The sequence below is a fragment of the Hyperolius riggenbachi genome, chromosome 4 (assembly GCF_040937935.1).
Source record: "Hyperolius riggenbachi isolate aHypRig1 chromosome 4, aHypRig1.pri, whole genome shotgun sequence".
In the NCBI taxonomy this organism is placed as follows: Eukaryota; Metazoa; Chordata; class Amphibia; order Anura; family Hyperoliidae; genus Hyperolius; species Hyperolius riggenbachi.
The window spans coordinates 255360374-255377922 of NC_090649.1; the positions used below are offsets into that span (position 1 = coordinate 255360374).

The window sequence follows — 17549 nt, forward strand, 5'->3', positions numbered from 1 at the left end:
AGCACATAGATGTGAGCCAGCTACAATTACATTGGAAAATCAGTACCTTGCTGAACGTACACGGCAATGCGCTGTGAAAAGCACACAGAAACGGCCCTGATGTGAACAAGGCCTAACAGATCAATAAATTGCCTAGCACTTGGAAATAAAAAGCTAAAAAGCTGTAGCCCTAGGCACACAGCATATAGGCGTTGCAACCAAGATAATCATCTCAGGCTGATAAAAGAATTACCTGCACTCTGTTCTGTGGCCACCTCTGAGTTACTTCCGGTGTCATCCTCTTCCTCCTCATCTTCATCTTCCTCTTCTTCCTCCTCTTCTCCTTCTTCAGACTCCTCAGAGCTAGTTTCCTCTTCCTCCCCTGATACTGAGCCAGAAGCTCCTAAAAAGTACATTACATTAGTAATAAGATGGAATTAAGAAATCTACCCCCCCCCCCCCCAAAAAAAAAAAAACAGTCAATCCTCCATCATGACTACCAGTAAAAAAACAAACACAAATTCTATTTCAGCTGTGCTAAGGAGACATTTTCCTCATGAGGTGGCCATACAGGATTCAAACAAAACATTTTCAGTTTGGACTTAAATGCTTCCAGGGATAAAAATGTCCCAATTTGGTGTGTCAAGGCGTTCCAAAGTGTAGAGGCAGCATGCCAAAAGGCTCTAGCTCCAAATGTTTTGAGATGAACTCTGGGGGTGACCAAGTTATTAGATCCGTTTGGTCTAATGTTGTGGAGGGTGGGATGCAGTTGCAACAAATCCAGGACCCAAACCATGCAAAAATGTAATTGTCAATAAGCCAAACGTAAATAGAATTTTCCATTTTATGGGTAGCCAGTAGAGTGAGTGAGTAAAAGATCAGTGTTTTGTGGCAATGGCAATGGTTGGCTTGTTAACAGCCTTGCAGCAGCATTCTGTACTAATTACAGGCAGTGCAGGTCTTTGCTCAGAAGGACTGTATAGAGAACATTGCAATAGTCCAGCCCTGATGTGATGAAGGCATGAACTAGTGTTGGAAAATATGCTGTAGGTGCTTAATTTATGCTAGGTTTCCTAGGTGAAAAAAGGAATGTTTTACAACAGCCAAGATTTAATCCCTGAAGATAAATGCCCCATCAGTTAGAACACCCAAGCTGAGTACAAAGTCTGAGTTGTTCAGGTGTGAACTTCCTATCCTCAGTGTTGCTGATTGAGACTGGACCTGCTTTGTTGTTTAACGCCGACCACCGATTACATGAATCTGTTTTGACAGCATTTAGCTTTAGCCAATTACCATTTAACCACTTCTTAAGCTCATCTAAGCATGCACTTAATTGTGGAGTAGGGTCTGTCATGCTAGGTTTGAATGATAAATATAGTAGGGCATCGTCAGCATAACAGTGGCATACCAGACCATGTTTTGGGATTTTTCCAAGTGGCAGCATGTATAAGGTAAACAGCAAAGGGAATAGTATCAAACCCTGGGGCACATCGTAAGGACTAGGGTGTAATGATATAACTCAGTATGATGGTATACAGGAAACTGTAGCCATTTGAACTCTCATCTTGTATAACCTTGAGTAAAAAGCATCTGGTCGACATTTGAAATGTCTACTGTGTGTAAGAATGTCAGTAAGCAGGTTGCGATACTAATCATATGTAAAGTGAATTAATTTGCATCACATTTGAAGTCTGCTGTAATGACATTTCACCACTTAACGACCAGCTAACGCCGATAGGTGGCGGCTGGTCGTTTGTGGTTTTAGAGCGGCCGTTCCATGTCTGTTCACGGAGGGTGTCTCCATGAACAGCCTGCGAGCCTCCGATCGCGGCTCGCAGGCTAATTGTAAACACCCGGGGAAGAGATCCCCTGTGTTTACATCAATACGGCGCTGCAAAGGCGATCAGCGATCCCCGACCTCTGATTGGCCGGGGATCGCCGCCGTGTGATAGGCTGAAGCCTATCAAAGGCTGCGCAGGACGCATCTCCGTCCTGTGCCGCCCATGGAGTGAAGGGGAGGGAGGGAAAAGGAGAGGGAGGAATCGCGCTGCGGAGGGGGGCTCAAAGCTCCCCCCCCCCCGCTCGGCCACACGGAGCGGCGGCGATCGGACCCCCCCCAGCAGGTCATCCCCCTAGTGGGGAAAAAAGGGGGGGGGGGGGAAGTCTGGTCGCCCTACCTTATTCCCGATCTGTGCTGTGGGCTGGAGAACCCACGCAACACAGATCCTGCAAAACACCCCTGGTCCTTAAGTGGTTAAATAGATCACCTAGCCAGAAGCCCATTTATTAACTTCACCTAAATGAGAAGACTAGATGAGTGTTTTCTATAGAGACAGTGGCCTGGTGCACACCAGAGGAGTTTTTCTGAGCGTTTTGAGTTTTTAAATCTGCTGCTAATGTTATCCTATGTGTCTGTGCACACTGGAGCAATGAGGTTTTGTAAAAAAAAACCCATAGCATTACATTGGGAAGAGCTTTTAGAGGTTTCAAAAGCTTCTTCCCAATGTAATGCTATGGTTTTTTTTTACAAAACCTCATTGCTCCAGTGTGCACAGACACATAGGATAACATTAGCAGCAGATTTAAAAACTCAAAACGCTCAGAAAAACTCCTCTGGTGTGCACCAGGCCAGTGTGTAGAATAGGAAGCAGCATAAGCACACGAATAGGCTGTCTGATGTGTTGGAGACAGCTGATAACACAGGAAATGATCTAGGTGTGCTGTCATTACATAACTTAAACGCATTTCCACAGGAAATTGTTTTACTAGCCCAGGGCAACAATTCACACTATAAAATAAATGCTCATGGGATCAGGAATTGTATTTTCTCTGGAGATTGCCTATGAAAGGAATACCCTGATCTCTCACCAGAATTGCTTTGTCCAGCACCAGGATATAGCGCTTTACGCTGGGTAATGTTCGATTTCTGTTTTATTCCCTTTTATTTTATAAGCAAATGTCTTATAGTGTGTCATTTTTTACTTTTTTGTTAACCTTGTTTTTGTTAACATATTTTTGTATATATTCTTTCTGCATTTGTTTCACTCTTTTGGGAATATTAAATCTTTATTCAAAAAGTTAGTCTTCTGTGTACTAAGCAGAGAATATACATTTCCTAGAGAGAGACTGCAGAGTATTACATTAGTGCCGTACTCTATCCTACGTTGTTTCATTGCTACCCTTGTGAGATAGCATGGTGTGTGGCATTTCCGTAGTTTTGGCCTAAAGCCCATAGCTGACTCAAGATACAGGAATGCCAGGCTGAGTGCATGCAGATCGGCACCAGAGCATGAAATTGTTTTAATAGTCAGGGACAGATCTATTTTTAGCACAGGAATCAGTGTGTGTATGGTGTCTAGCAGATTAGTTTGCACACAACTGCTAGTGGTGACCGAGTCTTGCAAAGTGTAGCTCCTCCTCTCGATGTGGCCAAAAACTGCCAGGACCTGTTTCTGTAAGCTTGCTATGGGGGCAGGTTTCTGACATACCAAAAATTGCAATCACGATTTTGCAAAGAAATTTTTAGAGTGATTTTTGTTTGAATGTGCAGTTTTGCACTTGTTCAAACTGAATTGCTCCAAAAAAATGCTACATGCAGCGCGTTCCCTTTTTAAAAGAAAAAAAAAGAAAAATATCACAACACTGCTGTGGAACACCCTCATAATGTTACAGTAGCCAATCGCTTTTGAAAGCGCTGGTGCTTTAAAAAAAAAAAAAAAAAAAAACACTCAAAAGCTTTTGCTCTTGGTGTGCACTAGCCCTAAGATGTACATTTGTCCCAAGAGTAAAAAGATAAGTTAGAGTAAAATGAAAAGTGATCCTTTAAAGAGAATCTGTACTCTAAAATTCTTACAAAAAAGCATACCATTCTATTCATTATGTTCTCCTGGGCCCCTCTGTGCTGTTTCTGCCACTCCCGGCTGCAATCCTGGCTTGTAATTGACAGTTTTAGGAAGTGTTTACAAACAAAAGACATGGCTGCTAACCAGCTTGTGATAGGCTGAGAGGAGCTCAGTCTGACTCACACAGAGCCTGCAGGGGGCGTGGAGAGGGTGTGTCTAACGTCTATCCTATCACAAGCAGAGCAGCACATGTCTGCCTGAGACCGACAAAGCTGACAAAGGAAAGAAGATTAGATTATATAACAGAGATAATACAGCCACTGTTGAACTAGGAAAGGCTGCAGTAAGACAGACCACATTAAAAAAACAGATATAGGAACTTATAGGATAGAAGAAATAAGGCTGAAAATTTTGTTACAGGGTCTCTTTAAAGGACAACTGAAGTGAGAAGAATATGGAGACTGCCATATTTATTTGCTTTTAAACAATACTAGTTGCCTGGCAGCCCTGCTGATCTCCTTAGCGTTAGAAAGGGTCACACACACCAGAAACAAGCATGCAGCTAATCTTGACAGATCTGACAATGTCAGAAACATTTGATCTGTAAATGCTTGTTCTGAGTCTAATCGCTAATGCCCCATCTACACCATACACTTTTTCGTCCGATTCAATCCAATCCGTCATGTCAGATCGGGATTCGATTTGATTCAATTTGCCATCGCAAAACTATGGCAAATTGAATCGAACTCCGATCGAACATGTCGGACTGAATCGAAACAATGAATCTGAAAAAAATAATTAAAAAATTGTATGGTGTAGAAGGGGCTTTAACGTATTAAGCACCCTCTACACCATACAATGTTTTTGTCTGATTTGATTCAATTCGATTGGATTCATTGATTTGAATCGATTCAATCTGACATGTCCGATCGGGATTCGATTTGCCATTGTTTTGCAGTCGGACAAAAAATTGTATGGTGTAGATGGGGCTTTAGAGGCAGAGGACCAGCAGGACAGCCAGGCAACTGGTATTGTTTAAAAGGAAATAAATATGGTAGCTTCCATAGCCCTTTCACTTCAGTTGTCCTTTAAATAACAAATGATTTAATTCAACTCTGTTGCTGTATTGTATAAAAAAAACACCTTTTTGAAAACTGTCATGGTCTTAATATTTATGGACCTAAAGATATTGGGTTTATGTAAACAACTATAATTTCAAAACTTTTCAAGAATAATAACCATTCAATACTATTGGCAACATGGGGGCATAGGCCTCAATTCATGGAGCATTATCAAACGTTTATCAAACGTTTGATAATTTACCTCATGGGTAAAATCTCATTTTAAATTCACTAAGGTGTTATATATTTATCGAATGTTTTACCGATAAAACGTTCAACATATAACACCTTAGTGAGATTTTACCCATGAGGTAAATTATCAAACGTTTGATAAAGTGTTTGATAAACGTTTGATAATGCTCCGTGAATTGAGGCCATGGTTGCTAACACTCTGGCATTGTAGCAGTGAAATCTTTGGTTTAAATCCTAGCCAGGATGTGCATAGAATGTGTTTCCCATGTATTTGCATGTTTTCTTGCCACATCTCAAATAGATACTAATAAAGTTCATTGGTTTCCCCTCAAAATTGGCCCCAGAAATTCTTCTGGAAGGCAGATGCGTCCTGCATAGTAGAACTGCCAATGTTACACCTGCCTATTGTTAGTAAGGAAGTGGTTAGCATAGAAGTTCTGATACCTGAAGAGGATTCTGCAGAGCTAGTCTTCCTCTCGCTGTCACTGATATCTTGCAAGTCAGACAAAAGATCCCTCACGTCTTGCCTCTCATCTTTCACTAATGGATACAAAATTAATACAATAATTACAAGAAACAAAAAATAATCAAACCACTAGAAGCTGCTAGAAAAGAGAATGCATTTTTAAATTGTGCTAAAAATTGATAGCGGGTCGGGTTAACTAAACTTCTCCAAAAATGTAGCACTTTCGTGATGAAGCAAACCTTGCTTTGATATGTTAGAAATTGATTTGTTAAAAATTGACTGCAATTAGTGGCAATGGTGTACAGGGCATACATTGCCACAGACAGCTGTAAAAGCTGGATATAAGCAAGAGGAAATTCTCACCATTCAGTACAATTCTGCATAAGAACCAGCAGAGGGTAACCCTAAAGGCTGCCACTAATAGTTCAATAACCAAAACAGTCAACCGATCCGATAGATGTGATGTGTCGAAAATGAACAATTGGGTCACCAAACAGGAAAAATGCATGAACCCAATCTGATCAGAACAATAGAATTGATCTGAAAAATGGATGGTTTCCAATTGACTGGATTGGGTACGTGTTCCCTTCCTATTAGTGAACCCTATCGACACTTTGACAGATCACCACGTAATCACTTGCAAAGCTTCATGATCTAGGTAGGCAAAATAATCTAGCAAGTCATATCCATTAACTGCTCATTTAAAATGTCAGCTATTCTATTATAGGTTTCTTTTTGTTTTTCTGAAGGGCGACAATATCATTATTTAGCATGTATATAGCGCCGATATCTTCCGCCACGCTGTACAGTGTATATAGTCATGTCACCAACTGTCCCTCAGAGCTCACATTCTAGTCTCTACCAGTCATATGTCCATCATAGTCTAGGGCCAATTTTAAGAGGAATCCAATTAACTTATCTATACGTTTTTGAGGTGTGGGAGGAAACATGAGTGCCCCGAGGAAACCCCCACAGGCAGGGGGAGAACATAGAAACTCATTGCAGATAGTGCCCTGGCTGGGACTCGAAATGGGGACACAGTGCTGCAAGTGCCATCTGCAATGCCGCCGTGACGTTCTTTGCTAGGATCTCAACAGGCTCAAGGCACCTCTAAACATCTCCCAAAGAGGTACAAAAGTTTGTAGGATGGGGTAAAATAATATACATACAGGAACCTAGGTTACACAATATAGCCAGGGTTTTAACCTTACTGCAGGACTTATTACTGAGCACACAAACATTACTGTGCCTGCTGCTACATCATCACACATGCTCCTAAAGAAAAATACTTTCTTGTAAAAAAATTAATACCATTCAATGTATCAAATCGTTACCTTTACTGTTGTGTGTCCTATTCCAGGTTATTGTAAACACAGCTAACAACGTAAGTAAGTCCTAACACACATCCATTGTGCTCCCCAAGTGCTAAGTCTTCATAGTGTCTCCCTAATAAACCCGTTATAGTGCCCTTAGTATCCCTGACTCCTCATTACTGGTGCCCTGAGCTAACGCCCCCAGGAAATCCCGAGTAGAGGCAGCAGTATTAGAGCAACTTCCCAAATTCCTGCCTTCAGCATGGCACAGTCATCTATTATCTTCAGAGTCACAAGTCTCCCAAATTACCTCTGCTTCCTGCCTGGGAACACAAGACTATGACACCAGGGCAGGGAGCAAAAGCACTTTGTCAGGAGGATCTGAAAAATGAGGAAGGCTCCACTAGTGATTAGACACAAATGAGGGGAATTAAACCGGCTAAACTCTCTAAATACATACAGGGCGCATTTCTCTCTGTTTTCCTTCTGTCCTGTGCAAGAGTTGAGGTCCACTTTAAGAACTGGAGAATGTTAAAGAGGAACTGTAAGGAGGAATAAATATTCCTTAAAAAGCAGTATAAGACAGTGATTTAAGTATATAGATAAGAAGGATTGACTAATAAATCTCGTAACCCTGTCAGCAAGGTGCTGTAAAAATGCCATGGGCAGCCTGGGAGGATCCCTGTTTACTACTGGCAGGAGTAGCAAGTTTTTTTTCTTCATCCCAGCAGTTGAAAACACGCCCACAGTGAAGGTTGTTACACCCTCCTTTCCCAACCTTTTTTTTTCCTAACTGACATAATTTGCAGAAGCCCAGGAAGTATAATATGCACATGTGTAAACAGAAGCAAACAGGGAATGAGCTGGAGATGCTGATTAGTGTATTGTAATATAGCTGAGGCGTTTCAAACCACTGGCATTACAGCATAAGGGCCACTAGCTGCGTTTTTGCCAGAAACGCAAAACGCATGCGTTTGCTGATTCTGAAGTGCAGCTTGTTTAAATTAAGAATCTTGGGTGGCCTTTTCCACTGCTGCGTTCCGGTTTTTAAAAACGCAAACCCATGTCTGATGCGTTTTGTGTTTCAATGTAAAGTATAGGAACGCATGAAAAACGCATAGAAATGTGTTTTGCGTTATGTATTGATTGAACCACCAGTATCTATTTTCAAGACAACACTTGCCATTTGCCAATCAGAAAAACGGAGACTGCAAACGCATAAAAAACGCACAAAACGAACATCAAAATTGGGGAAACGCAAATGCATTTGCAGTTGCGTTTTGCAGTGGAAAAGGGCCCTGAAGCACAGAGCTGTCTACAAAGGCATTGTAAATTTTCTGGCAGTCCAGGAAAAAAAAGTTTCTTTTCCATGTCTTGAGAGACTGAAAACTAAAGCTAGCCATACATCAGGCAATGATGGGCAGATTCGACCAAGAGACAAATCTCTCTCTAATCGAATCTGATTAGAGAGAGATCTGTCAGCTGCTCATACACCACAGTCCGATTCCCGATCAATTTCAGCATGAAATCTCCTGGAAATCGGCAGAGCCCGCCGCTGTTCCTCTGTGTATAAATGTATGTACATGTATGTGTATTTATACATTACCTGTCCTGTATCTGTCTTCCACCGCTCCTCCCTATAAATGCCGGCCAGCGTAATGTCGCACACGCACGCCAGCGAGATATGTGCCGGCAGCAAGTATGGGAAGTGTAGCAGCGGATTCAGAAGAGGGCGGTCACTGCGACACAGGACAGGTAATGTGTAAATACACATACACACATAGCGCCAGGAGTTTCGTCACTCACCCCGATATCGCTTGCCTTTTACCGCCATGCACCCGACCAACCACGATAGCCAATTTGCAGCATTTCCGATTGACTCATGTGCCCAAATATCAGCCTGAAATTGGTTGCGTTGTCAATCAGGCATGCACTTGGCGGCGTGATTTTAATCTGATTTGATTATAAGCTTTCTCCCCCCTGCACAATTGTGCTAATGACTGCATCTGCTCGTCCACTGATAAGAAATACAAAGATTTGTAGACAGTCCCTATTCAGTATTCTGCAGGGTCTTGAGTACAGCACCCTGCCTCCAGCCTTTTCACCCCAAATCCCCAAGAGCTTTGTACTGTAGTGATGCTGGAGCAGTCTGCAGAGCCAGCCATCAGAGTAGGACAGATTGGGCCCATTCACACTGGGGATCACAAAATGCTGGCAATTAGCGCTAGCGTTTTGCGGCTGTGATTTTTTTTTTGCAGCAAACGCATATTTTTGACTACATTTTCATGATTTTTGAGCGATTGGGATTACACAAGCACTTTAATCTGCAGAAACCGCCTACGAATCGCCCCAGTGTGAATGGGCCCTGAAGAGCACACTCATCTGACATCATCTGCAGCACTGTACAGAGTACATATTCATGTCGCTGACTGTCCTCAGAGGAGCTCACAATCTAATCCTACCATAGTCATAGTGTAATGTCCTACCATATTATTATTATGTGATTATATAGCACTGCCATCTTCTGCAGCACATTACAGGGTACATAGTCATGTCACTGACTGTCCTCAGAGGAGCTCACACTCTAATCCTACCATAGTCATAGTCTAATGTCCTACCATATTATTATTATTATTATGTATTTATATGGCACTGACATCTTCTGCAGCACATTACAGAGTACATAGTCATGTCTCTGACTGTCCTCAGAGGAGCTCACAATCTAATCCTACCATAGTCATAGTCTAATGTCCTACCATATTATTATTATGCATTATATAGCACTGACATCTCCTGCAGCACATTACAGAGTACATAGTCATGTCACTGACTGTCCTCAGAGGAGCTCACACTCTAATCCTACCATAGTCATAGTCTAATGTCCTTCCATATTATTTTTATGTATTTATATAGCACTGACATCTTCTGCAGCACTTTACAGAGTACATAGTCATGCCACTGACTGTCCTCAGAGGAGCTCACAATCTAATCCTACCATAGTCATAGTCTAATGTCCTACCATATTATTATTATGTGTTTATATAGCACTGACACCTTCTGCAGCACATTACAGGGTACATAGTCATGTCTCTGACTGTCCTCAGAGGAGCTCACAGTCTAATCCTACCATAGTCATAATGTAATGATCTACCATATTATTATGTAGTTATATAGCACGAACATCTTCTGCTGAACTTTACAGAGTACATAGTCATGTCACTGACTGTCCTTAGAGGAGCTTACAGTCTAATCCTGTGTCAAAATAAACACATGACGTAGCTGCAAATGAATATTACATACTAACCTTACCGTCAGTTCCTCTCAGAAGCTCACCATTTTCTTCTTACAATGATGCCTTCCAGTTCTGACAATATTTTGTCAGAACTGAAATATACCAGTTGCTGTCAGTTATATATCAGCAGTTGTCAGTTACAACTGAATGTGCAAGGTAATGTCCATGTTTCCCTATGGCTCAAGTGGTGTGACATTACAGTTTAACCACCCTGGCGTTCTGATTAAATCGCCAGGGTGGCTGCGGGAGGGTTTTTTTTAAATAAAAAAAAAACTATTTCATGCAGCCAACTAAAAGTTGGCTGCATGAAAGCCCACTAGAGGGCGCTCCGGAGGCGATCTTCCGATCGCCTCCGGCGCCCAGAATAAACAAGGAAGGCCGCAATGAGCGGCCTTCCTTGTTTTGCTTATATCGTCGCCATAGCGACGAGCGGAGTGACGTCATCGACGTCAGCCGACGTCCTGACGTCAGCCGCCTCCGATCCAGCCCTTAGCGCTGGCCGGAACTTTTTGTTCCGGCTGCGCAGGGCTCAGGCGGCTAGGGGGGCCCTCTTTCGCCGCTGCTCGCGGCGAATCGCCGCAGAGCGGCGGCGATCAGGCAGCACACGCGGCTGGCAAAGTGCCGGCTGCGTGTGCTGCACTTTATTTGATAAAAATCGGCCCAGCAGGGCCTGAGCGGCAGCCTCCGGCGGTGATGGACGAGCTGAGCTCGTCCAGACCGCTCAGGAGGTTAACAGTGTGCTGACCAGGAAGCTGTTAAGGGGTAATGGCCGTTTTTAAAATGGAGGATGGAGAATTTAATTGATCACAGTGGACAAATGGGACGCAGGAGAGGAGAAAGAGATTGAGGAGTATACAGGAGGTAAGTATGATCTGTGTATGGTTATTTTTACTTTTTATTTTCAGTTCAGGTTCTCTTTAAAGGAGTCATAAAGGGATATGAGGAAAATAAGTGCCACTTACCCGGGGCTTCATCCAGGCTGACCAGGACGAAGGCTGACCAGAAGGTCAGCCTGTACTGCACCTGGGTGAGCGTCGCTATCACTGCCACGTGGACCGGAGCGTACTGCGCAGGCGTAGTATTTGTGCGCCTCTGCAGTATGCTCCGGTCCACGTGGCGGTGATTGACAGCACCCCTCACGCAGGTGCAGTACCTCCTGGTCGGCCTGACGTCATCGCCGGGGACCGGAAAGCTTCACAAGCGAACGGCTCACCGCAGAGCTGCACCAAGGGACATGCTGGGAGCTTGTGGCTGGACGAAGCCCCGAGTAAGTAGCACTTATTTTCCTTCAATTCCCTTGAGGACTCCTTTAAGGCATAAATAAGGGACAGCTGGAGAGGTCTGACTTCTAGCTCTGCACTTTTACTACTTTCTAAGCAAAGCACAGGAGACACAGCAGTGTAAAGCATGCTGGCAGCCTGTCACTGAGTCTGCACTGCTCTCTGCTTTGTTTCTGAACTCAAAGTAAAAAAAGTTTAGGCTAAGAAGTCAGACCTCTCTCCCCCTCCCCCAGATGCATCAGACAGGCAGCGTTTTCACACTGTATACATTTTATCAGATGCTGGAGATTACCTGTTGCCTGTCATGCCTGTGGGAGAGAAACAGTGAGGAGGACAGTGGATGAGTGAGCAGGCTGCTAGATACACGCTGCTCACTCTCCTGAAAGCTGCTGGCACTGCACGAGATTTGGGGGCGTGGCCGGCTCACTCTGCTGCCTGTCTCTTGCTGAAGGAGACTTTTTTTTTCCAAACACCAGGAGAGAGCTTGTGACGTTTCTAAACGTCACTACCCAGTAGGCACTGAGAGTAGGCTAATTATTATACATCCGCGGAGGCAGCTAGTGTGGTGGGCGTGGCTTACTGGTTAAAGCTACAGAAACTAAGTAAATTTATATTATTTTACTAGGAGATACTTGTTTTTCCCCTATAAAGTGGGCATGCTGTACACACTGGTGCTGAGTACAATAGGAGGTTACAGTTCCTCTTTAACTTTTGATCTGTGTAATTTGTGTAGTGATTAGGATTTAAAAAGAATAAAAACAGTTGTTTGACAATAATTGGCTTCAGTCAACCACTAAACCATGAGTGAAAGAAAAGTTTGTGTTGTCATTCATATTCTATGAAAAACGGTTAAGAAATCATAAACTCTGCCAAGCTATGTAAACTTATGAGCACAGCTGTAGATAGCATACATAGCATGCATACTTACAGAGAATATAGAAGGAGCAAACGATAAAAAGGTCAAATGCCAACCTGATCTCAAAACTGAACAGGGCAAATTCACAAAGCAATCATTGTGAATAGCGTAAATTTTAAGTATTACCTTTGGACCTGAATGTTTTAAATGGAAAGCCTTATTTGAGCAGCATTGGTTGCCTGCAATTATTCACCTATCCAAACAGGCTTAAAGGGAAGGTTCAGGGAAACCTTTAAAAATATAAAAATCCATATCCACTTACCTGGGGCCTGCGCAGTAAAGCCCGGAGGACGTCCGATGACGTCAGCGCGCCCGCGTGGGACGCAGAAGAGCCCGTCCTTGGAGCGCAGAAGAGCCCGACCTGGCAGCCGGCCTGGCCAGGTCGGGGCGGCCACCGAAGACGACCGGAAGCCTCTGGAGCGGCGGCGAGGGCACCTCCTGCCTGCCACGGGCTGGAGGAAGCCCCAGGTAAGTGGATATGGATTTTTATTTTTTTAAAGGTTTCCCTGAACCTTCCCTTTAAGAATTCCAGTGAGTATAGTTTTTCTTTTACTGAACTGAGGTTTTAAAAATAAACAACACCTTTTTTGTGAGACTTCAAAATTCCACCTCATGTAGACAAATGCTTCTACTGTAATGCAGGGCTTCTGGGAAATTTAGTCTGGCATCTATTGCTCTTCCTACTTTGTGTGATCATGTGACCTTCCAGATTAACATGCCTGCCAGCTGCAAACATGGGACCAGAATTGAGGTGTACTGGAGGTGTGGAACCACATGTAGCCCATGATAAACTATTCTGTCCACCATTTAGAGACTTTTTATACCTTATATTCAGTTACTGACCTGACTGCTAATAGAATTCGCCATGTTCAATTCTGGTTTTATTTGGAATATTGAATACTAGAAATAATAGTAAAGCTCACTTTGCTTTCTTCCATCTCCTGGCTCTAATTTTTCACGGAGCTGCCGCATGGGGCTACGACATCGGTAATTGGTTTTCAGTTTGTCTCCATGCTCTTCCCTGGCTGTTCTGTGATGAGCTGCTGCTGCAGAATGGAGGACCACCAGAAAAGAAGCGTTAGAAGTAATGAAAGAGCAGAGTACACTGATCTATCTATATTTTATCGAGCTTAGACCACTTGAAGACTACATATTTATGAGTTCAAATTCCACACACCACTATTCTATCTTTGCCTGGTTATTTAATATAGAGAAAACAGACACAAACAGAACGTGGCAGTGCAAGTTTAAAGGCAACAATATAAAGTCTGCTTACAGATATACAAAAACATTCAGTCATTTGCCTTTTCCAGATACTTTAGTGTTCTACTAGTTCACAATAGACAAGAGGTCCTTAGCAACAATGCACTCAGTGGGCGTGATTTACCAAGGGAAAAGAGGAATATGTGCTCTCCAGCCATCTAACAAGAAGCATTAATGTTCACAATTATTTAAACCGCGTGTGCAGTATGATGATCAAGGATTTCAAAGTGGATGTAAGCTTGCAGTGGATTTAGTTCTCTACCAAGCCCCAGAAGGTACCTGAACACCCTTGGATCTGGTGAAGATCCAACCTGCATGGCAATCCTCTTCACAACCATTGTGACTCTGCTCCAGCCTGTACACATTAGCTGTATGTTATCAGCAAAGGAGGTAGATATCTGCTAACCAGATGTTCTGGAATGTCGGGGGACCCATTGGAGTCCCTGCGATTTCATTATTTTGACATGCACCATAATAACTTATAGCGTAATATTACAAAATATTATTGACCACAGAGCTGGTGTGCACATTCCTGCACTTATAAAATCTTTTTTCCAATCAGTCTTTAGTAAATCACCCCCAGTTCATGCAGTATGGATGGATTGGTCCTTGACTGTCCTTTTGCCTGCAGCAATCAGTTCTGTCTTTCATGCTTTCTTGCTACCCCCTCAAAAAAAGCATAATTCAAGTGTTCCAGTAGCAGAAAATGTTACTCGTCAGGCTTATCCGCTTCCAACTTGTTTTTTTAGGGCAGATTCACATGGGCTTCTGTAGGATGGGCTTGCAGTGTCTAGTTTAAGTGATGCTAAACGCTTTTCTTCTCTGAGCAGAAAAACTGTTCAGGATTGGTGGTTACCAGCGTTTCCTCATCGCATCACGGTTAGAGCAAACATAGCCGATTCTAGACACTACATGTAGAAGCTAGGACGAGACAACTGGACCTAGGCACAGCATTTACACGGGATGTGAATTACATGTGGAAAACCATAACCATGGATTAAAAAGAGCTTCCAGTCATTTGAAATGAAATGGACAGCACTTGATTACATTTGAATGATGGACGCCATAACTGCCACGGTTTAGATGCCCGTGTGCCCTTCCAGAATCTGCTATGTTCACTCAAAAAAATGCGATGACGCAACGTCGGTAACTGATGCTGAGCGCTTTTCTGCTCCTTCGTGTTTAGCAGATCACTCACTCCTGATGCTTGTTTTAGACTCTCTCCCACTTGAAAGCCCATCCAAGCAGTTTCTCTTATGTCCAGTAAACTCATTCCAGCTTTCTGCCAGCATGGACAGCTCTATGTAACTGTAACCTATCATCATTAATGCAAATACCTGTGCAATAAATGCATGCAAGTCACAGCGCAGGGAAGTATCCAAACAGCATCAATGCAAAGGAGATATTGCCATGAAACTCATATGCAATTTATGGTTCACTCAATTGCATTCTATCACACAGATATATTCCCACTGACTTCAAAACAGATGTTTTAAAACACAAATTTAAAGTGAGGGTAACAGTATGGTTTCAAAGGAAATGGGTGCAGCATACTGATGAAAGAAAGAGGCTTCTGAAAGATCAATTTCAATACAGAATTCAGGAAATTACATTAGTTGAATTAAAAGGTTGTTTTGAAGGCATACATCTGTTATTTATGTCATTGCTTAGAGGTCATCTTTAAGGTACAACAAAGTGCAGGAATTCTTCAAGGTTATTGCTATAAGAAATAGTTTTAGAAAGCCAGAACTTACTTTGAGTGCTAAACTCTACAGTTATTCTTGAATCTGCATAGTGTGCATCGTACTGCATTTTCTCAGCCTCTGGTAAGAGCCCTGGCTTCCTGCGCTGAGGAAGCGCAGATCCTTCAGGCCCTGGAAGGCATGTTGTACAGGTTGGTAGAACTATACTGGCAGATGCAAGACTAGGAAGTTACATGCTTTATGAAATGCAGAAGATGCGTTCATCCTGCAACAAACAAAACTGTACACCAGCCATAAGCAATCTGAGAGATGTATGAAGTACAAGTCACAGCATAGCTTTACAGCTATTGCAACCAAAATAAGAATAAAACATTGAAGTGCACTTGTAACATCAGAAAATATGACCAATAACAATATTGCAGGCACTTTGTGCACCCTGTATGTTTTTGTAAGGATCCTCAACTCTTTTCCTTTGCACATGGGAATACCTTGCAGCACGTCGTATGCTTTGAAGGCTAATCTATGAGCTAAGCCCCACCCAGTCCTCTAATAAGCCATGTCCAAAAGCATTCAAAATGTCACTTCACCTTTGGAAACAAATGTTAGATTTCACTGCCAAACCTCTATTCACTCTGTGTATTGCTTATCGTTAAAAATTACACAGTCTTTAGCCTGCTACAAATTGTTAACCAGGGTAGACACAGTACTATGTATAAGCCACTTATTCAATGCTTTCCTAAAATCTGTACAAAGCAGGACATAAACTTTGAGGCTTCTCTTGCACTGTCTTCAGGTTTATAGCAATATACATTTCATATAGGTGGGAAACAGGAATACCGTTGTAAATGGATGCAATAATTTTCACTTCTTACACTTGAGACATATCACTCTCACTTAGCAAAATTTAAGGGGCCCATATACTCAGCCGATTAGCGGCCGATCGATCGCAAATCGATTGCTCGATCGATTTGCGGGCAATTTCATTCGATTTCAATCGATCTGACATGCTGGAAAATCTAGGACGATCTGATGAGATTGCTTATCAATTTGCATTGGACCTAATGAAAATGTGATGGCAAAAAAAATGCCATCAGATCGATTTTCAATAGATTTCAGACTGAAATCTATTGGAAATCTGTTCCAAGTAAAATGTTCCTAAACACATCAGATAGATCAGAAAATCTATCTGTTGATCTATCTGCTGCTAATCTGACGAGTGTATGGCCATCTTAAGATTATTAACTGTACGCAGGACAGCCATCAGGGAGGGGGGTTGGAGGGACAACTGACACTGCAGTGAGGGGCCCAGGGCTTCTGGGTGCCCTGGGCCCCACCAAAGTGCTGGAAGGGCCTCATGTGCTGGCTGCGGGCCTGTGGCTCACTAACCAGCACAACGCGTTCCAGCACTGAGAGAATAGTGACATCAGCACTTGAACGTGGGGAGCAGATGAGTGAGCCCACTGCAGCGGACTTTATATACTGGGGCACCACCTATATCTGGCTACAGGCTGCCTATACTGGGCCACCACCGATACCTGGCTATCTATACTGGGGCTGGAACCACCTATACCTAGCTACCTATACTGGGGCACCATCTATATCTGGCCACCTATACTTGGCTACCTTTACTGAGGGCACCACCTGTTCCTGGCTACCTATACTTGGCTACTTATACTGTGGAGCCTATAGCTTGCTACCTATACTGCGGGCAACTGTACCTGGCTAACCTATACTGGTGCACCACCCATACCAGGCTACCTATACTGGGGGCACCTATACCTGGCTAGGGCAGGGGGACAAGCTGAGACAGAAGGGGACAAGAGGTAACACGGGGATAAAAGAGGCAAGGGGGAATAGAGGCAAACAAAAGAGGCACAGGGAGAAAAGAGATGAGACGGGAACATGAGGTCACACAGAGGGAAACAAAAGAGAGGCACAAACTGAGGTGAGACAGAAGGGGACAAAAGAGGCACAGGAAGAAAAGAGGGGGAAGAAAAGAGAACGGATAAAGGATAAGAACGGACCTACAAGTCCCTATCTCATTTGTTAACCCGGGACTACCTGTATTTTGCAACTATTTGGCTCCACCCACAACATGCTATGGTCATGTCCACTTTTTGCCGTGTCACGCTGTGCATGCCGCTTTCTTCAGTGTCGGAGCCATGCACATTTTTCGTCGCAG

General features: G+C 43.2%; 1 protein-coding gene across 8 annotated transcripts in view; it reads right to left on the minus strand.

Annotated features, from left to right (window-relative positions):
* The window catches only part of LOC137503738 (cyclin-dependent kinase 11B), a 95792-nt gene that overhangs the window by 44229 nt on the left and 34014 nt on the right, over positions 1-17549 (minus strand). For 3 of the 8 annotated variants that reach the window (XM_068231153.1, XM_068231151.1, XM_068231156.1), the window contains 4 exons: positions 15419-15538; positions 13325-13447; positions 5579-5674; positions 233-382 (listed from right to left, as the gene is read on the minus strand). In XM_068231153.1, the coding sequence (XP_068087254.1) occupies positions 233-382; positions 5579-5674; positions 13325-13447; positions 15419-15538 (489 nt within the window). The remainder of the gene's footprint in view (positions 1-232; positions 383-5578; positions 5675-13324; positions 13448-15418; positions 15539-17549) is intronic. The other 5 variants (XM_068231155.1, XM_068231158.1, XM_068231157.1 and 2 more) reach the window with 3 other exon arrangements.